Genomic DNA, 21,354 nt, shown 5'->3' with positions numbered 1-21,354 from the left:
GAGCTGGGTTCCAATCCCAGCTCTGCCAGTGCCATTGTTCTGTGCCTCAGTTTCCTCATTTGTCCCATGAGGATGATAACTGTGTCTACTCCAGTTGTTGTGAGGGTTCATCTGGACAGGGCATGGGAGCATGGTGCCTGGTCAGGACACATCCAACAAGCATTAGCTGTTAACAGTCTGCTGAGGGCCACACACTGTACATGTTCGTGTTCACCTCACAGGGGTCTGGAACCATCTGGCATCTACCTTCATGGGGGATGTTAGGTCAGGAGGCACTTTCTGCACACAGTGGAGGCTGTATCCTTCATCCCTCACTGGCCCAGAGGTATGGGTGACCCTGCAGGGACATGGGCTTGGCCACCTCCCTCTCTCCAAGTCCCACAGCAGCCTGGCACAAGAAGGAAGGGAGAGGAGCTGCAAGCCTTGGTCTGTTCTCAGTCCCAGCTCAGTTTTCTCCTTTTATGGTCAGCCTGAGGGCCTCTGGCTCCCCAGCCAGAAACCATGAGCATGTGTTTGGGATTGAGCCGAAATAGCCGGTCTGTGGGGAGCTGGGCACCTCCTGAGAGTCCTCAGGCCTCTGTGGGGGAGGGACCACTGAAGCCCTCCGTCTCCTCACAGAACACCCCCGGAGGCTTGCACATCCAAGGCCAGACCCCGAGGCCAGCGAGGAGGAGGGGAGAGAGGCACGTGTAAGCATGGGGTGTGAGGTCACAGGGACCCCAGGTCTCGGGGTTGGGAGCCCAGCCAGGGGAAGGCCAGGCTGGCCACTGCTGCCAGGCTCCAGCCCCGCAAATCTGCACGTAGGTCGCTGCGGTGTTCTTTCCTGCCGCTGAGCTTCTGTCTCAGGCCTCCTCATCCACATCCTTCCTGCAGCTGCTTGAGTGTCACCTCAGCAGAGAAGGCGTCCTGGCATCCTGTCTCTCTCAGGAAGCATCAGAGCCAAACTCCACGTTCTTAGCAGTTTGGGTGCTCAGGACTCATTTGCTGAATGAATACGTGACACGTGAATATGCGTTTACCATTGATTCTGCCTCAAGTGCCTCTGAGACAGAGCACGAGCGAGCACGCATTCCTTAAAGAAATCAACAAACATTTCCTAAGCACCTAGTATGTGCCAAGCGTTGTTCCTGGCACCCGAGATCAGGCACAGCCTTTGATCTTCAGGGACTCATGGGCTAGTGGGAAAAATGATAGAAACAGTTTACAATTGTTGGAAATCTAATAGTCCTGCGTGAAGTGTAAGAGGTCAAATCTCTTACCATTCAGAGGTAGTATAAAATTAACATCACTTTTTTAAAAGCTTTATTGTGGTGTAATTTATAAACCATAAATTAAGCTATTTTTAGCATGCAATTCTCTCATTATTGGTGAATTTACAGGTTCATACACCCATCATTGCAATCTAATTTTATATTTCCATCATCCCTAAAAGAAACCTGTGCCCATTAACAGTCACTCTGCATTCCCACCCCCCGCTTCAGGCAACAATTAATCTGTCTCTATAGATTTGCCTGTTCTGGACATTTCATATAAATGTCTTCATATGATATGTGACCTTTTGCGTCTAGCCTCTTTCACTTTAGTATAATGTTTTCAAGGTCCATCAATGTTGTAGCATGTATCAGTACTTCTTTCCATTTTTACGGCTGAATAATATCCCACTATATGAATATATCACATTATGTTTATTCATTTACCAGTTGATGGACATTTTGGTTGTTTCTACTCATTAGCTATTGTAAATAATGTAAAGTAGCATAATTTTTTACCAGTATAGAAAAGAAAAATAAAAACTCTGTGTGCAATCTCATGGATAGATGGCACGTTACCATTATATAAATCTATACCTTTCCCTTCCAAAAGTATTGAGAAGTAGACAGGTTAAATAATAATCACAGTGAGGTTAATTGCTACAATAGAGAGAAACTGGACTATGGGAGCCAGGGTCACCACTAGGTTATATGGCACCTTTATAGAATCAGAAAAAGGCATACTGTTTTCGAGACATTTTTCCTCCATCTGCTTGAAGATTGGTATAATAAACACACACATCTACAATGACCAACGTGAATAACTCCCCCTGGAGTTATGCAGTGTGCAACTTGCACCACTGTCCTTGGCAGCCCTGTAGGTGGGGGGTACAGTGAAAAGGCCCCCTACTCAGCTCTAGACAGGTGTGGAGTCAGAGAAAGGATGATGGAGGAGGTGGCTCCCAAAATGATGTTTCAAGAATGGATTAGAGTATATACCCAAAGAATTGAAAACAGGGTACTCAAACAAAAATTCGTCCATGAGTGTTCATAGCAGCACTACTCACAATAGCCAAAAGGTGGAAACAACCCAAATTTCCATCAATGGATGAACGGATAAACAAAATGTGGTCTATCCATTTGATGGAATGTTATTCGGCCATGAAAAGGAATGAAGCACAAACTCATGCTACAACATGGATGAACCTCAAAAACATTATGTTAAGTGAAAAAAGCCAGATATAAAAGACCACACGTTCTCTGATGCCATTTATGTGCAATATCTAGAATAGGTAAATCCACAGAGACCGAATGTAGACTCGTGGTTGCTAGGGGTTGTGGGGAGGGAGGAGTGGGGAGAGACTGCTAAATAGGTACAGGGTTCTAGAGAGTGACAGAATGTTTTGGGACATGATAGAGATGTTGCTTGCACAACATTGTGAAAGTATGAAATGCCACTGAATTATTCACTTTTAAATGGTTATTTTTATGTTATATGAATTTCACCTCAATGAAAAAACTGCTTCCCAAATCAGAGAGCTCTGCTCTTGAATCAGACACAAGCTTAGGATTGGGGAAGGAATCAGATAGAAGGCTCCAGGATATCACAGTTCCCTGCACTCCACGCGGAGCCCTTCTTCTGCCCATAACCAGCGCTCTGTGAGCTTCCCACGCTTGCAGGCGGTGTTTCCGATGGGAATGCTCCAGGCCAGAGGTCTCCCAGCAGCCCCAGCACAGAGCCACCCCTGCAGCTCCCGAACCTTCCCTTGGAGCCTACTCCCTCTCCTGGGGGTCCTGTGAGCATCTCACCCTATCAATCTCTCCTGCTCTAGGCCCTGGCTTTGCAAGATTGCTGGGAAACATGCCTCTCTCCCCAAAGCAGATGGATCAAGATAGCCTGTCGTTCATCAGTCTCAGAATCCTTTCTTAAAATAGTAGAGGATGTCTGGCCCGGCCCCAGGAGGTTCTCTTTTTTGCTGGGGGTCATATCACAGGGTGCCTGGGATGGGGATCCCCCTCACCCTCCTACCCTGTCCTGCCTGAAGCAGTTTTTATCCTGTATCCCATTTTGCTCTGTTCTCAAGTAGATTCTCTCTCTGAGTGGAAGTTGCAGGCACAGGGTCCATGTTCCCTTGATTCCAGGATAGGAGCTGGTGGTTGTGCCGATGCAGGACGCCCCCTTCTGCAGAGCTCCCATACACAAGGGGGGGTTGCTGACTTGTGTCTCTCCCCAGAGTGTATTGGGATGATTAAAGTTTTGTTTTCTTCCTGTTTTTATCCTGGAAGGAAGTGCCATCAGCACATCAGTACATGTTATCCGAGGAAGGCAAAATAACACAGTGGCAAAAAGCAAGGTGTTTGAAGTCAGGCAGACCCCAGGTTCAAGTCCCAGCCTGCCACTTACAAGCCATGTGACTGTATTAGTTTCCTGTGACTGCTGTAACAAATGACTGATAACATGGTGGCTTAAAACAACAGGAATCTATTCTCTTACAGTTCTGGAGGCCAGAGGTCTGAAATCAAGGTGTTGGCAGGGCTGGTCCTCATGGAGGCTCTAGGGAAAATCTGTCCAATGCCAATTCCTACCTCCTGGTGGCTGCCAGCAATCCTGGTGTCCTTGCCTTGCAGATCAGTCACTCCAATCTATGCCTCCTTCTTCACATGACATTCTACCCTATGTCTCTAATCTCCCACTCCCTTTTCTTATAAATAAGGATATCAGTCATTGATTTAGGTCCCACCTTAACCCAGGATGATCTCATTTCAAGATCTGAAACTGAATGACATCTGCAAGACCCTTATTCTAAATAACGTCACATTGTGAGGTTCCGAGTGGACATATCTTTTGGGGGCCACAATTCTACCCACCACAATGACCTTGGGCAAGTGTATTAGTCCGTTCATGTTGCTATAACAGAAATACCTGAGAATGGGTAATTTATAAAGGAAAAGAGGTTTATTTGGCTTATGATTCTGGGACAGCTGCATCTGGCACGGGCTTCAGGCTGCTTCTACTCATGGTGGAAAGTGGCAGGCAGCCGGCGGGTACAAGCAGATCACATGACAAGAGGAAGCAAGAGAGAGAGAGAGAGAAGGTGCCAGGGTCTTTTTAAACAACCATCTCTCATGGGAACTAATAAAGCAAGAACTCACTCATTACTCCCCCTCCCCCAGGGAGGGCATTAATCCATTCATCAGGGATCTGCCCCCATGACTCAATCAGTTTCCAACACTGCCACATTGGGGATCAAATTTCCACATGAGTTTTGGAGGGGGACAATACATCCAAACTCCATCATTCCACCCCTGGCCCCCCAAAATTCATGTCCCTCTCACATACAAAATACAATCATTCCATCCCAAAAGTCCCAAAAGTCTTAGCTTGCTCCAGCACCAACTTAAAAGTTCAAAGTCTCATCTGAGATCAAAAGCAAAAGTCCTTCCAGCTGTGAACCTGAAAAACAAAACCATATTTATCCACTGCCAAGGTACAATGGTGGAATAGACATTGGGTATACATTCCCATTCCAAAAGGGAGGAATAGGCCAAAAGAAGGGAGAAACAGGCCCCAAACAAGTCCGAAACCCAGCAGGGCAGACATTATGTCTTAAAGCTCCAAAATAATCATCTTTGACTCCAAGTCCAGCATCTTGGGCACAATTGGGCATCTGGACCCCCAAAGCATCAGGCAGCCTCATTCCCACAGCTCTGCCAGGTGCAGTCCAGTGGGCTGCGCTGGGGCCTGTGGCTTTTCCAGGCCTGTGTTGTATGCTACCAGTAGCCCTGCAGTTTCAGGGTCCTGGAGGCAGCCCCGCTGCCTTGGCTGTACTAGACATTTCCCTGGTGGAGGCTCTCTGTGGGGGCTCCGACCCCACTTTTTTGATTGGCATTGGTCTAGTAGACGGCCTCTGCAGTGGCTCCGCCCCTGTGGCAGGTCTCTGTCTGGGCCCCCAGGCTTTTCCATACAACCTCTGGAATCTGGGTGGATGCTGCCACGCCTCCACTGTTCTCACATCCTGCTGGCCTGCAGACTTAACACAATGTGGATGCCACTGGGGTTTTAGGCCTCTACTCTCCAGGGCTGCTGCATGAACCACACTTGGGGCAGTTCCAGCTGGAGCAGCTGGGATGCAGGGAGCAGGTTCCTGAGCGCAGCTGCGCTCCAGGTCTGTCCTCTAGGACAACTCAGTCCTTCTAGGCCTCAGGGCCTGTGATGGGTGGGGCACCCTTCAAGAATTCTCAAATGCCTTCAAGGCTTGTTTTCTATTGTCCTGGTTATTAGCATTGGGCTGCCTCACTGCCAAGGTAATGTCTTTAGCAAACAGTTTATCTTCTTCACCCTTGCATTTTTCTCCTGCTCTCCACTTCTCTATCTCATGGTCAGGCTGCAAATTTTCCAAATCTTTACACTCTGCTTCCCTTTTAAATTCTGGCTTTACATCATGCTTTTGCTGCCATAACTCAGAGTAGGATGTTAAAATAACCATGCACTTTCCTTAATGCTTTGCTGCTTAGAAATTTCTTCTGCCAAGCATTCTGGTTCACAGCTCTTCAGTCCCACCTTTTGCAAAGTCCAAGGGCATGGACACAACGCAGCTAAGTTCCTTGCTATGGTGTAGCAAGGGTTATCTTTTGTCCAATTCCCAATAAATTCTTCATTTCTATCTGAGACTTCATCATCTGCATGGCCTTTACTGTCCACATTTCTATGAGCATTCTGGTCACAACCATTTAACCAGTCTCTAAAATGTTCCAAACATTCTCTCATCTTTTTCTCTTTTTCTAAGTCCTCCAAACTCCTCCAGCCTTTGCCTAACACCCAGTTCCAAAGCTGCATCCACATTTTCAGGTATCTGTATAGCAACACCCCACTGAAAGAAAGTGAGTCAAAATGCCAAGTACTAATCAAGCTTTATTAAAGGAAAAGAATCTGCCAGGCTGCCCTCAAAATGGAGGGCAGCACCAGGTGTGGGGGTGGGAGGGCTTATATGGACTGTAGGGCATCAAGGGCTGGCTGAAGCAATCAAGGAGGGGCATTGTGAGGGAGGGGCATTGCACCTGTGCGAAAGCAAAAAGTTTCTTTTTTCTTTTTTAAAGATGACCGGTAAGGGGAACTTAACCCTTGACTTGGTGTTGTTAGCACCAAGCTCACCCAGTGAGCTAACCGGCCATCCCTATATGGGATCCGAACCCATGGCCTTGGTGTTATCAGCACCACACTCTCCTGAGTGAGCCACAGTCCGGCCCCCAAAAAGAGTTTCTATTTTGCAGAAGTCATGAGGTTTCTCATAAAGGGGAGCGGGGAGGGGTTGGGGTTCATTTTGTGCTTGACCTTGCCTAAAATGGCACTGGTTATGTTTAAGATCTATCATCCACTCCTGGTACCAATTTTCTGCATTAGTCTGTTTGTGTTGCTGTAACAGAAATACCTGAGACTGGGTAATTTATATAGGAAAAGAGGTTTATTTGGCTTACGATTCTGGGACAACTGCACCTGGTGTGGGCCTCAGGCTGCTTCTACTCATGGCAGAAAGCAGCAGGCAGCCGGTGGGTACAAGCAGATCACATGGTGAGAGAGAGGGGGGGGGGGAGAGAGAGGGGGGGGAGAGAGAGAGAGAGAGAGAGAGGAGAGAGAGAGGGGGGGGGAGGGGGAGAGAGAGAGAGAGAGAGAAGGTGCCAGGGGTCCTTTTAAGTAACGAGCTCTCGCGGGAACTAATAAAGCAAGAACTCACTCATCACTCCCCCCTCCCCAGGGAGAGCATTAATCCATTCACGAGGGATCCACCTCCATGACTCAATTAGTTTCCAACACTGCCACATTGGGGATAAAATTTCCACATGAGGTTTGGTGGGACAACACATCCAAACTCCATCAGGCAAGTCACCTCAATTCTGAGCTTCACTCTCCCTATCTGTAAAATGGAGGTGATGCTTATGCCCACCTTGGGGGCTGCCAGGAGAATTAAGTGGGTCACATCATCACAGAAGGACTCAACATGGGCCATGGTGTGGTGAGCACTCGGGGGATGGGAGTTGCTAGTGGGATGGCAGGAGGGCGGCTGTTTCTGTTCACTCTTTTCTGAGCTTTGTGGTCATGATGGTTTCATCAAGGACAATACAGACTGTTTTTTCACTGACTATTTTTGGTAAGATGTGGAGATGGTTATATGTGTTCATGGCACAAACATAACCAGAATAGGAATAGATTCTCAGTCCTTAGACCTGTTCATCAGAGTCAACCAGTGTCCAGTTGGCAGTGTCCTGACTAGCTTTACAATACACTCGATGCATTTACAAGTATGTAAGGGAGTGGGTATGTATGTGTGTGTGTATATATATTCATGTATCTATGTGTATGTATATATGTGTGTGTATATATTATATTCCTCTTTTTAAAACACAAAAGGTATAATACCATGCTACCTAGCATTTTAGTTTTTCACATAATATATCTTGGAGATTATTTTGCATCAGTCCATAAAGACCTGCCAGGTTCTTTTTCATGGCTGCCTAATGTGTCATTATATGGCCATCCCAGAATTTAAACTCTGGAATTGATTTAACTAGTCTTCAGTTGATGGACTGGTTAACTGGCTTGTTTCTAGTCTTTTGCTGTTTCAGACACTGTGGCAGTGAACAACTTGTGTGTCTGTCTGGGCCCATGCTCAGGGGTTTCTGATGCATTCTGGAAGGGCTGTCAAGCAGCCCAGGAATCCTAGCAGGAGTTGGGGCTTGTAGGCCTGAAGGGAATCAACACAGCTGGACTGGAAGATGGGGCAGTGAGTCCTGATGCCTCTTTCTGCCCTGTACAGTCCTGTGGCCTCTCTTCCTGCACAGGCCTCCGCTTGGCACCCAGCTCAGAGGTCAGACTTGCCTGAGTGAGAGACTTCCCCCACCCCCTGAACACAACCCCTGCAGGCAGCTCTGGCCCATGCTACCACTTTAACATGGAAAAAGTGAGAGCGAGAAAGAGGAATTAAATATCTGTTTGGTTCCTCTGCTCTTTATCCTGAGGATTTGGCTCAACCAGGCCACTGACTGTCCATCTGTAAACTGAGGGAAGAGAGAGAGGTGGTTGGAAGTGGGTATAGGGTCCATGGAGTTTGCCCAGTTGTCTCTTTCATCTTGCCCTGGGGTGCGCCAGATCTTCTTTATGTGATGTAAATCTCCCCACCTCTGTATATGGTTGCTGCTATTTTCTCTGGCCCCCAGTGATACAGAGGCATGGCCTTCCTCAGTCCTTCCCATCCATCCATCCATCCATCCATCCATCCATCCATCCATCCATCCATCCATCCATCCATCCTTCTATATACCCATCCTTCTACCCATCCATTCTTCTCTTCATTCTTCCATTCTTCTATCCATCCATCCATCTATCCATCTATCATCCTCTTCATTTGTCCATTCATCCATCCAAAAATATAATTGGGCTCCTACTATCTGCAGGTACTGGAGACACAATGTTAGACAAACCCCAGGAGATCTCTGATGAAGTGAAGCTCATGAGGGGCTGAGCACTGTGATGACAGGGACAGAGCCCGGGAGTGGATGTAAGAAATGCCTGCCACATGGGCACTGTCCGTCAGTGAATATGAGCTCTGATTTCTCCGTTCCTGGCTGACGGTTGAAGGTGTTGCTCACTGTTCCCATGTTCCTCACATGGGAGGAAATGGGCTCCAGAACCTGGCTCCACTCTGAGCCACTTTAAGAGTAGAAAGTGGCTAGTAAGGCCTGTAACCATGTTTGATCTCACAGTGCTCTCTGCATCTGCCAGGTTTCTCTGGTGGTAAGCAACAGAGACTGACTTTGCCTCTTATATAGGAAAGGACTTTAGGGGGGAGTATGGAGGAGCTCGCAGATGGGTGGGAAGGCTGGGGAGCCAGGCTTGGAAAATGACAGAAACTGAGGCTGCTCGGGCTCTGGGGACGGGAAGTGAGACCCCACAGGGCTAATTTCCCTGTCCTTGACTGAGCTTGGAGTTTGAGGCCCGAGAATCTGACCGATGCAGCCCAGGGTACGTCTTTACCTCTTCGCTGGGGACCTGGGGACCTTCTGGAGCAGCCCCACCAAGACTGTACCTGATGGCAGGGGAGAGACAGGGGGCAAATCTAAAGGAGCAAGGATGCTCTGCCTGGAAGAAGAGGGAATGGATGCTGGGTTTTCAACAAACAAAAACATCCACCATATTACAGATGAAGGAACTAAGGCATGGAGAAAGTTTAAAATATTTGTCCAAGGCCACAGAGCTGAGAAGTGGTCAAGTGGGACCGCAGTCTGTCTGGATCCAAAGTCTGTGTTCTGTCCATAACCTAATCTGGGCAGGGTGGGTCTCCAGGGACCCCCCAGAGCTGGTGTGGCTGGCTGCTCTCTGACTCCTGGGGGAGTGAGGCTCCAGCATCTTTCCGGGGCTGCCTCTGGGACTTTGGGGCTGCCTTGTTGACTGTGGTCTTGCCCCATGTGCCCTGGGAAATGTGAGTCCAGCTGGCTCCTTGCCACCACCAGTGGGGCCGGCATGCAGGAGCTTTAGAAGGGGAAGGCCCAGGAGGAGCCAAGTCCATACCCTTTGTTCAGAGATAATTCTAAATCACGGCTCTTTCTTTCTGTTTGCAGATCGGGAAGACCAGTCCATTCTGTGCACGTAAGTGGAGCTGCTTTTCACTCTGTTCTTCTGGAGTCAAGATCCAACCTATTAAAGAACAAGATCCACAAGAGCAGGGGTCTTTGATTAGTCACTGTTCCAATGCCTCGATTCATACCTGGCACAGCGTAGATGCTCACTAAACATGTGTGATAAATATTCTCATGCTGAGGCAGGCAAAACTAACCTCTTAATGATACCTGGTGGCATTTTGTTCTGCATCTCTGCCCCCTTTTTAAACACCAACATTTATTGAGCACTTACTGTATGCCAGGACTAAACTAAACATTTTACATGTAGAATCTCATCTAATTGCATAACAGCTCTGTGGAGGTAGGTGGCATCTCTGTTAATAAGAGGATTGTGTTAAACTATCACTTTAAAATTTCACATTTGCAAGCCACTAACCACATTTTTGCCATATTTAGTGGTTGGTGTCACTGTTTCTTTGAAGACCTGGATACCTTGTCAGAAGATATTAACTCAATTTAGAATCATTATATATATAACAATATATATTGTTGGTTCATTAACATAGAGCTCACAGCCAACAGCTCTGTAACTCATACCTGAATGAAATTTACCTAACATGGGTATTTTCTGCGTAATGGAGATCACAGCCTTCTGTGCTTAGAGACTCTTAGCAGGCACTTCAGTACTATGCTTGGCGGACATTTTAAACAGCAAAATCACTATCAAAAAACCACAAAAAATGCAAAAACAGGGCACTAAATGTACCATGAAAAGGATGCTTGTTTACAGCATGTAAGCAGAAACCAGAAGCCACAGAGTCACCTTGTTCAATCTCGGCTGAGAACATTAGCTTTGGACAACCCAAATGTTCCCTGCTCTGCACATATCTGTGAATGACCACAGAAGTACCACCATGAACATTGATTTGGGGGTTACAAATAAATTTTAGCACGTTGGTGAATTTGCAAATATAGAATCTGTGAATAATGAGGATCGACTGTATATATATCTTTACACGATCAGAATCCTTGTGATTATATTAGGTCCACCCAGCTGATCCAAGACAGTCTCCCAAACTCAAGACACTTAACTTAATCACATCTGCAGAGTCCCTTTTTGCCATGTAAGCTGATATATTCACAGGTTGTGGGGATTAAGAGGAGGGCATCTTTGTAACGGAGGCCATTGATCAGCTGACCACAGGCCCTTTGAGCTCCTGTTGGCCAGGCCTGTGTATGAGCTTCATGTTATTTCCAAGGTGCCAGAATAGTGTTGCTGGACTAATGTCTGTTGAGTGAATGAATTCAGTGCAGTCACAGCGGGGAGCAAGGAAGAATGTGCTAGCTTCCTAACTGTGTGACTCTGTACAGGTCACTTAACCTCTCTGAGCTGAGCTTATGGAGAGGCTGTGAGAACCAGAAGCAGCCAACCAGTACCATGCTTCTGAAATATTTCTCACTTCCGTCCACCCCTCTGACTCCATGGTCCCTCCCTAGTTCAGTGCCATGTCACCTCTCTCCTGGACAGACTCCTCACTAAGCTCCCTGCTCCCCCTGGTGACCATGCTTCATTCATTCATTTCCAATTTTTTTTTTTTTTTCCAGCTGGCCAGTACAGGGATCTGAACCAGTGACCTTAGGGTTATAAGGCTGCAGTCTAACCAGCTGAGCGGACTGGCCAGCCCATTCAATAAATACTATAAGGAATAGTATGGTGTAGTAAAGCATGGATTTCAGGGCCAAACCTCCTGGGCTTGAATTCCAGTGCCATCACCAGGTAGTTGTATGCTCTCAGAAACAGGTCCCTTAACTTTCTCAGAGCCTCAGTATCCACGTCTGTAAAATGGGGACACTAAGTGCCTCAGTGGGTTGTTGGAGGGATTAAACAAGTTACTTCATGTGAAGGACTGATGACAAAGCCATCTCCTCTTAGTAAGCACTCAGTAAAGCTCAGCTGCTATAACAACAATCACTATTTTTTGTATCCCTCCTGCAATCCAGTCTCTATCTTGCAGTTTCAATTTTTCCCCTCGGTTCTAAAGCCCCATTCCCCTACCGAAGTGGTTTCCTATACCTATGAGAATAAAATCCAAACTCCTTAGTATGGCTTGGAAGATTGCCATGATCTGGCTCTGCCTTTCTCCCCTCATCATATACTGCTGTCTCCTCCTTCAGGGCCTCCAGCCACAATAGGTTTCGATCTGTCCTTTGCATGTGCCCAGCATTTCCCTACAGAAGACCTTTGCACTGGCTGTTCCTCCGCCTGCCACACCCTTCCCTCAGTTCTTCCCATACGGCTCCTTTGCATCTTTCAGGGCTCAGCAGCCCCCCTGACGCTGCATCTCCACCTGCCCCCCCCGTCTTCTCAATAAGGTCACCCCGATACAGCAATATTATCTCCACCTCAAATTATCTTAATTACTTATTTGTTTACTTGGCTATTGTCAGTCTCTTTCTCCTGGAATGCAGGGTTAGCAAGGATGGGGACAGTGTCCTCATCCCCTAGCACGTGGCCCACACATAGCCGATGCTCAATAAGCAGGTAGTAGACATTGTTATAAGGGAATAAGGGAAAAATCCCCAAACTATTCAATTTTACTTGATAATGTATCCAGTCACTCCTGAACCACCAACAGCTTAACTTTCCTTATTAAATTGTATTCTGGCTGTTGTTAAAATCAGCCAAAGTGACCTGAGGACCTACAAGTTTATAGCAGGGTATGAGCTTTTAGGAATACTTAGTGGTCAAGAGAAGCCTGGTTGGGACCCACAATTGGCTACAGGTGATTATGCAGCCAAGAAACTGAAAACTGAATGAATGTAGTTTTTAGATACAAGTTATATTTTGTCTAGCATGTAGTTCATCCAGTGTGAACAAAGTGGACACCCTGGGCAGAGGGACTGGTATGTGCGGAGGCTCTGGCCTGAGAAAGATCAGTGTATGTTCAAGGGGCTTAATTAAGAGACGACTGGGAGTGCTGAGACATGAGACCAGAGAGAGGTAGCGAGGCCTTCTTGGCTCTGGGAGGAGTTTAAACTTTAAAGTGGATGGGAAAGTGCTGAAGGACTTAAGCTATGAGCAGCGGGCCAAATGTGGCCCCTGTCTGGTTTTTTGTAAATAAAGTTTTATTGGAACACAGCCACACTCAATCATTCACACATTTGATTTTGTGCTACAGTAGCAGAGCTGAGCAGTTGTGACAGAGCATGTGTGACTCTCAAAGCCTAAAATATTTACTATCTGGCCCTTTACAGAAATAGTTTGCTGACTCGTGGCTTAAACAGTGCTGAAATGTGATATGATTTATATTTTAATGTTAGGATGAATGTGGAAGATTATGGTATGAACAGAATTTATAAGCACTAAGGGAGAAGTGGTTATAAAAGTAACAATAACTAACATTTTTGTGTGCTAGGTATTGTTCTAAGCATTTTATGTATATTAACTTATTTAATCCTCATAATAATCATGGTAGGTAAGAGTTTTTATTATACCCATTTTATAGATGACGAAACTGAGGCATATAGTGGTTAAATGACTTGCCTAAGGTCACACAGGTAACTGGCAGAGCAGGGATTTGAATTTGGGCAGTCTGTCCCTGGGGAACATTGTGCTATTCTGCTGATTGATGCTGTAGGGGAGGGAGGCATTGCTTCTGCCCAGGGAAGCCAGAGACTGTCTTCAGAATAGAGGCAGTGCCTAACTGGGCTTTGCAGGACACATAGGAGTTGGGTAGCACAAATGCCAGAGGGCCTTGCTAGCAGCAGGGGTGGGAGTCACATGAGGACCAGAGACTGACTAGCTCTGAGGTTCATCAGAACCAATTTGGCTTTCCTACCAAGTGCAGACCACAGGCTGCAATGAACTTACAAATGGTGTTCAACCCTGGGAACCAGGACCAGCTACATAATTTGTAAAATGATGCAAAATGAAAATGCAGAGTCTCTTGTTCAAAAACTACTAAGCGTTTCCAGATGGCAGCATCAGAGGATTAAATCAAGCACGGGACCATCCTCGGGATGGTCCCTGTGAGACCATACAGGTCACACACCTATAAAGCCGGCCCTGTTGCTGGGGCTGCACTGATTAAAAGGACTTGGAGCTGGGGTTATGACAAGGCCAGGAAGCTGCACATGGTCATGGGTCCAAGTCCTCCTCCAGGAAGAGGAAGCGGGGAACCACATTCCCTAAGAAACAAGACAGGGGTTTAGAGTACTCAGACCAGGAAGGCGTCTTTACCCCCAGAGTTCAAGGGTCAGAAAAGCAAAGATATTAATATTTCTGGACCAGACCTGAGCACATCAACCTTCAGACGCCCATGAGCCTGGAGCTTGGGGTGTTGTCTTTGGCAGAACCTCCTAGGACAATTTATTTTTATCAATAAAACTTGGAAACTGTTGGGCCAAGCAGTCCACAAGGAGAGGAGCAGATTCCCAAGGTTTGGGTCCTACTCCAACCCCCATCCCCCACCCCCAGCAAAGTGGAAGATCAGGGCCACTAACACTTTGTTGTACAAAAGAGGAAGAGGGGACGCTGAAGGCAAGGGTGGAAAGAGAGGATATTGTAGTGGGAAAGGAGAGGTGGGTGGTAGCGATCTCAGGACACTGGTTTGTTGAGTATGTCCTGCACACGTTATTTATGTATACTACTGTGCTAAGTCTTATCTCGGATCTGAATAGGCTCAGAACCTCCTACATAAGTGGTTTCCTACAGTCAGAATTTTCTCTTCTTCCTCTTGCTCTGATCAGGACCCAGCCCCTTCAGTTTGGGGTGAAGTCTACCAAATGTTCTGACATTAGCCTGATTGAAGTAATTTATACTAGGTGTAAATGACTGATAGATTGATTCATTGATCCCTGGTTACATTTTCAAACAGCCTCTTAAGGCAAGTGAAGACTCCTAGAATCTATGGAAGAACTCTGATGGAGTGGGCTGCGACTTCAGTTTGTCTTTCCTCTTTTCTCATTTATCAAAATTAAAGGGTCAAAGGCAGAACAGGGGCTCTGGTATCAAATGGACCTGAGTTCAAATCCTGCTATTTCTCCATTTCCTATATGTATGATAGCAGGAGCAAATGTGATCTGGAGCAATTTATTTCAACCTCTCTGAGCCTCAGTTTCCCCAGGAGTGTGATAGGGATAATCAATAACTCCTTCATTGGGTTGCTGGGAGGATTCAATGAAAAGATTTGTGGGCCCAATGAGTAGCACACAGTAAGCCTTCAACAAATATTAATTCTTCTTCCCTTTCCCTTCCTCCAGCCTTAGAAAGCAAGGTGTGGAAAGTTGGGTCTGTGTCATGGAATGACTGGGTGAAATGTAGTGAAAAGTGATCTGGTTGCATTTGAGTCAGAGACCCAACTTCTAATTCTGGCTGTGCTCCCACCTCGCTGTGTGACCTAGGACAAGTTGCTTACCCACTCTGGGCCAGACGTTCTCTTCTTTAATAACATGGAGGTGACCAGTTGTACCTTCAGGAATTGTGGGCAGGAAGAAGGTAAAGAAAATAATGCTTATGAAACAATTAGCAAAGAGCCCCTCCCTCTACACCCCCACCCCTCCATAAAAAGGTCAGTTCTCCTCTTTAAAATTAAAACAAAAAGTCTTGGCCTTAGGTTTCCCTTTCGGGAAAATGAGGATGATGCCTCCGTGGTTCCCATTTCACAAACTGCCTCTAGGCCATGTGAAATAACATTGCCATTGAGAATAAAGACCCCTGGGAAGGGAGGGGACAGCATTAATGCCCATGTAAAAGCTTTCATCATTCCTGGCCATCAGACACTTGATTTCTGGACAGTGGGAACCATAGAATTGGGCCCAGCACGTGTTTCATGATTACTTTTTTCTTTTCTTTTTAAAAAAATTTTTTTAGCCATGAGCAAAGTTATTAACAGGCCCTTGGCAGAGAAAATTAATTTCTTTATTTCCTAATTAGGAAGAACAGCAGAGACTGCAGTAGTGTCAGTGGCACTGGTTCAGTACAGAGAACCTTGAGCTGACCTAAGGGTGGATAAATTCTTTTCCAGACTTAAAAAAAAAAACCTCTCTCATATTTTAGAGTATTAAGTGAGCTCAGAAAATGAGAGCATCTAGGCAGAGAAAGGAAAAACAAAAAACAAAACAAAACCAAAAAAACAAGAGAGCACGAGAAAGGAGAAGGTTTTGGTAGAGGCTCTGTCCTTCCCTCTCACTAGAAGTGATGGGAGCCAGAGGTGGTATCTGGAATGCTTGGATGAAACAATCCCACCATGATGATCTCTGATGGCCCTGAGAGGCAGCTGGCTTAAGAAGGTCATTTGGTAGAAAGTCAACCCCTCATATTCTAGGAGTACTCTTTTGATGACAAACAATGCTCTGTTGATTAAAACCTATTAGTCATGTACACCATAGTATGAATTACTTCAACCAGCTTTATCCTTTGATACTTGACTGAGTTCATTAGCTAGCCACCTGATACCCAGGGTGGGATTCCCCAGAGGATGAAGGGGCTAGCATCTGCCCAGTGGCCAATGGGATAATGAGTTCTTTTTTCCATAGGAGAGCTTCTGAAACTTTTACTTTTGGTCCTCGTACTCTGAGAGGGACTTATGTCCTTCCTTGAAGGCTGCCTCTTGCCTGGTCCTTCCATTTCTAACACGGCTAATAAAGTCTTAAAAGTAGACAATTCCAAATAAACCTAAGTTGGGCCTCTGTAGGAAAACTCAGTTTTTCTTTTTCATTCTTTTCATCTGAATCCTTTCCAGCATCCTCTCAGGAGGAGGAGATTGGGTATTGGACCTGGGTTTGAGGTGCAGTTCAGCCCCCTACCATCCATGTGACCTTGGGCGAGTTACATTCCTCTGGGAGCCTCAGTTTCCCCATCTGGGAACTGGCAGCAATGACCATCATTGTCTTTCTTTGCTCATGGAGCTGTAGAAAGGTATCCATGGAACACCCACATAGGTTATTCCATCTGGGTCACTGTTCCTGTGTCTTTCAGAGGCGAGTCTGGAGCAGGGAAAACAGAAAACACCAAGAAAGTCATCCAGTACCTGGCCGTGGTGGCCTCCTCCCACAAGGGCAAGAAGGACACAAGCATCACGGTGAGTGGTGGGTTCCCAATCAACATCCATGCCTTAGCAGAGAGGTCTCCAGCTCGCAGCCTGACCAACATACTAACAGATCACATCATAAGAACTTGGGCCCCATGTCTAGCCATCCCCTCCCCCAACAGCTCACAGTGGGGATTGTTTTTCCACGAGGCAGGCCTGTTGGGTCTGGGTGATTCCTTGTCTAGGCTGGAAGCATCCTCCTACAGGGGCCTGTTTTGTGAAAGGGGAGTAAGCCCTCTCCACAGTGCTTCCCATCAGGGCATCTCAGTAGTGGCACTATTGTCATTTTGGACCACATAGTTTTCTGTTATGGGGGGCTGTCCCATGCACTGTAGGATGCTTAGCAGCATCCCTGGCCTCTGCCCCCTAGATGCCGATAGCATACCCCCCCTTTCAGTTATGACAACCCAAAATATCTGCAGACGTTGTCAGATGTCCCCTGGGTGGGCACAGTCACCCCCTACAGAGATGGAGATGTTGGTATCACTCTGTATGTGGGCTTTGGTCCAGTGCTATACAATGACTATTGATTGAGCACCTACTAAGTGCCAGGCACCACTGGGATGGGAATCCAGCGATGAGTCTGAGAGATGCTGTCATTCTGTCCCCTGAGCTTCCACACAAGGGTAAGAGAGAAAGCTGCTGTACCATCCCACAAATAACCAGATGATAGCAGTATGATTAAGGGCTTGGAAAGAAAACAAGAGCAGGTTTCCAGAGTCATCCCTTCTTGGGTCCGTCCTTTTCTTCCTCCTCCTACATTTTAGCCCTGCATCATCTGTCCCAGAGGAGGGGACAAGCAGTGGGGCTGCGAGGACTGGCCAGCGCCTCTGAAGGTTTGGGCACAGGAAGGTGGGAGAATGGAGGTGTGACAGTGGTGTGGGGTGTCCCTCCAGGTCTTGTTTCAGGCCCTCAGAGGCGACCATGGAGCAGTCACAGTAGGAAGCTTGTCCAGAGGCCTTCGGAGATCTGAGATGGGTGTAGGTGCTAGCTTCAGAGAACTTTCTTTCCTCAAACAAATGCAGGAAACCCAAAGCCTGGCATGTCAGACTGTCTCTGATACATTGGTTTGTAGCTACAGTGTGTAGGAGCAGATGGCCCCAAAGATTGCGTGGCGGTGACAATACAGCTTTCCATTGCCTGTCCTTTCTCTGTAATAGTAAAAGTAAGAAATGATAATACTTAATATTAATGACTAATCTTTATCAAGGACCTACTATGTGCCAAACACTTTTCCTCCTGCCTCTGCGAACACATCTCAGATATGTCTCACTGGATACCGTTTTAAAGAGCTCACCGCGACCCCAGAAATTACAAAAAGCTTTGAAATGCCTGGAAATTAGCAGCGGGAGGGGGCTGAGCAGAGAGAAAGGAAAAGGAGCTACTGTCCTAGTTCTCTTGGGGAATCCAGGCTGTTTGGGGGGATTGAAGTCATATGTCCTCCAGACCCTGATGTACGTGCAACAGAAATAACACTGACGTTTGTTTTATACTGTATCGTTCAACCACAGCAAGGCCCATCTTTTGCCTACGTGAGTAACTGAGAGTGTTTTCCTGGTGTGTGCAGGACCACGGAGTGTGTTTAGATCTGCATGCTCCTATTGCACCCCCTGAGTCCCGTAGCTGATGGTAGAAGGGGGTAGGCCCCTGAGTTTCACATCCCCAAATCAACAAACACACCAATGTGCTGTCCTGCGGGTGTCTGATGCCAGGCGGGGTGTAGGGGTGCACTTGCCACCCGCAGGACACCCATTGGAATCCCCAGGGTTGTGCTCCAGCCTGGAATGGATTTCCCCAAATCAGAATGAATCCCCTCACCCATCCTGCCAACATGTCCACCACTGGTACCCTTAACTGGAACAACCAAGAGACATCAGTCCTGTCTGGTCGAGTGTTTTAGGACTGTCAGACCCTAAAGCTTCAGTGGCTTGACTGACAGTCAGTCGATGGCATGGCTCTGGCATGCCTCCCTCCCCTCTCCCTGCCATCAACCCTAAATTTCTCCCCCAGCCCTGTCCCCAGCACACCTGTGTGTCCTCATGCATGCGTGTGCGGTGTGTGTCTGTCTTCTGCATGCCAGTTGCTTGACCCAAGACTCCAGAAATAGTCTCGGGTTAACAATGCACTAGCTTTGGTGGCGCGGTAAGTCCTCAGCTATGCGACACGTGACCTGGTCCTGCTTGGATCTCTGCATATGTAAACTCATCTGTAATGCAGAGCTTGGAGGGCTGGCATATGAGTTTCAGCCTGGAGGAGACCCTCGGGGGTTCTTCCATGGCTCCTAGAGAGATCACACTCAAAGTACCTTAGTTAGACCCTGAGCGAAAGGGTTGTGGATCAGAACAAGGATCAGAATTCTTATTTGGGATTTGCTCCTGCGTGACCTTGGCCGAGTCATTTAACTTCTCTGGGCCCCAGTCTCATCATCCACTGAATGAGGGGTTTGAACCAGGTCCCCATGTTTAAAGCTCTCTTGAGAGGACCTTTCAACCCCACCTGCTGGAATCCCCATTCTAGACAAGACTTTTTTGGGGGGATATTGGACCCCAAGTTTGTGTTGACAGAAGTGATTCCTCTAGTCTACTTCCCATGAGCCAAGGAAAGCCCCTGGCTCACATTATAAATTTCCTCAGGTCTCAATTGGGGCGATTCCACTCGTGGCTCGGCTTTGCATGGGGATGAGGCTTTTGCTTCATCGTTCTCTGGGAGCTGCAAAGGAGGAGGACATGTGAATACATAAAAACAAATAAATAGTAGCTTCTGACTTTGTCCCTTTAGTGATAGCTACCCACAATGCCCTCCTGGTGTACAGGGGAAAAACGAGAAAGCCAGGCCTGCCCTTTTCTCCTCTAGATGCTTTCCTGGCTTCTGTTTAGCCCAGCCCTGCTTCCTGGAAAGAAAAAGAAAGGGAAGGCAGTAGGGAGAACAAGGAGTAGACCCTCAGGGGCCAGCGCTTCCCAGAGCTGCCATGTTTGGGGCTAGGCAAAGAGCAGCTCATTCACTTTCCTGGCATGACTTACCTCGTTGGCCCTTTCCTGCCATGATTAATCACGTGACCGCATTTGTGCAGAGGGGGCCGGTGGGCTGTGTACAGTCTCAGCTGCATTTAACCTGATGAATGGAGCTCAGGCAACCTGCTTTGCAGCTTTGTTCTGCAGTTGGTTGAAAGGATTCTTGGTGGGTTTTGCACATTCCTTACCTGTCTTCCATAGGAGACTTCAGAAAACCAGTCCCAAGAAAGGAAAAATTGTAACTTTTAAAAATTGCATTTGAACAATAGAAAGAAGGATTGTAGTGGTTTAGCTTGAAGAAGGCTGCTTGCTAAACGTGAGCAGCAGCAAGAACACCATGTACAGCAGGGCAGGTTGTGCACTGCACAACTCCATGGGGCACCATTCACTAGGATGTACATGAGGTCCCTGGCATTGTAAAGTGTGGTGGTTTTGAGTGGCAGTGACATTGCATAGATGAGCATGCTCTGGTCTTGGAAAAACTGGCCTTCCTAGGGAGCAGATGTCCTAGCTATCAGAGAGCTCAGCCGGTTGCTTCTCTCCTAAAATCCTCTAGTAAATCTGGATGTTAGCGCCGGGTTTTAAGAAAAGGTAGAAGATAGGAGAGAACCTGTGGGTTAGGGGCAGAGTTTTGTGACAACATCCATCCAGGGCAGAAATGTCAGGACCTGGGTTGCTTTCTCCAATAACTAGATGTGAATGAATTTTAGGGAGAGCTGGAAAAGCAGCTTCTACAAGCAAATCCAATTCTGGAGGCTTTTGGCAATGCCAAAACAGTCAAGAACGACAACTCCTCACGATTCGTAAGTAGCAAATCCATGTGGGTTTTCTGGAAAAGGCACGGGTCCCAGGATGTCCTCTTCTGCCTGAGAGTGCAGAGTATATGCAAGCAGGGGGATCTGAACTTGAAGGGGTAGACATGAATGTCTCTATAGCATTTCACTCTGTCTTCAGTCCTGTATTGACCTTCCAATCTTGCAAGGGCTCCTGGCACTCATTCATTCATTAATTCATTTACTTATTCATTCAACAAATATTCGTTGAGCATCTGTTGTGTGTTAGGATCCTTCAAAAAGTTCGTGGAAGGACTTGGATTATCTTTTAATTCCATTGTTCCATGAACCTTTTGAAGGGCCCTCGTATTAGGTCCTCTGTTAGATATATGACATTCACAATTCATTCAATAAGTATTTACTGAGCACTTAGTGTGTGCTAGACACTTACATCCAACACTCATTGATTTATTCAGCAAAACGTGATTGATCTTGTACTACATACTAGGCACATACGTCCTTCCACAAATATTTATTAAGTTCCTACTGTGTACAATCATTCTGGTAGGCATTTTTACATGTACATTCTCTTTCCCCCCGTTTGCTGAGTTAATTT

General features: G+C 46.8%; 1 protein-coding gene across 4 annotated transcripts in view; it reads left to right on the top strand.

Annotated features, from left to right (window-relative positions):
* The window catches only part of MYH11 (myosin heavy chain 11), a 108,905-nt gene that overhangs the window by 35,319 nt on the left and 52,232 nt on the right, over positions 1 to 21,354 (top strand). For 2 of the 4 annotated variants that reach the window (XM_063100602.1, XM_063100604.1), the window contains exons 4-7: positions 9,864 to 9,891; positions 16,843 to 16,945; positions 18,466 to 18,486; positions 20,676 to 20,768. In XM_063100602.1, coding sequence (XP_062956672.1) covers positions 9,864 to 9,891; positions 16,843 to 16,945; positions 18,466 to 18,486; positions 20,676 to 20,768 — 245 coding nt within the window. The remainder of the gene's footprint in view (positions 1 to 9,863; positions 9,892 to 16,842; positions 16,946 to 18,465; positions 18,487 to 20,675; positions 20,769 to 21,354) is intronic. The other 2 variants (XM_063100603.1, XM_063100605.1) reach the window with 1 other exon arrangement.

The sequence above is a fragment of the Cynocephalus volans genome, chromosome 6, assembly GCF_027409185.1.
Source record: "Cynocephalus volans isolate mCynVol1 chromosome 6, mCynVol1.pri, whole genome shotgun sequence".
In the NCBI taxonomy this organism is placed as follows: Eukaryota; Metazoa; Chordata; class Mammalia; order Dermoptera; family Cynocephalidae; genus Cynocephalus; species Cynocephalus volans.
The sequence above is the reverse complement of the archived record's forward strand: the minus strand, read 5'-3'. Positions and strand labels throughout refer to the sequence as shown.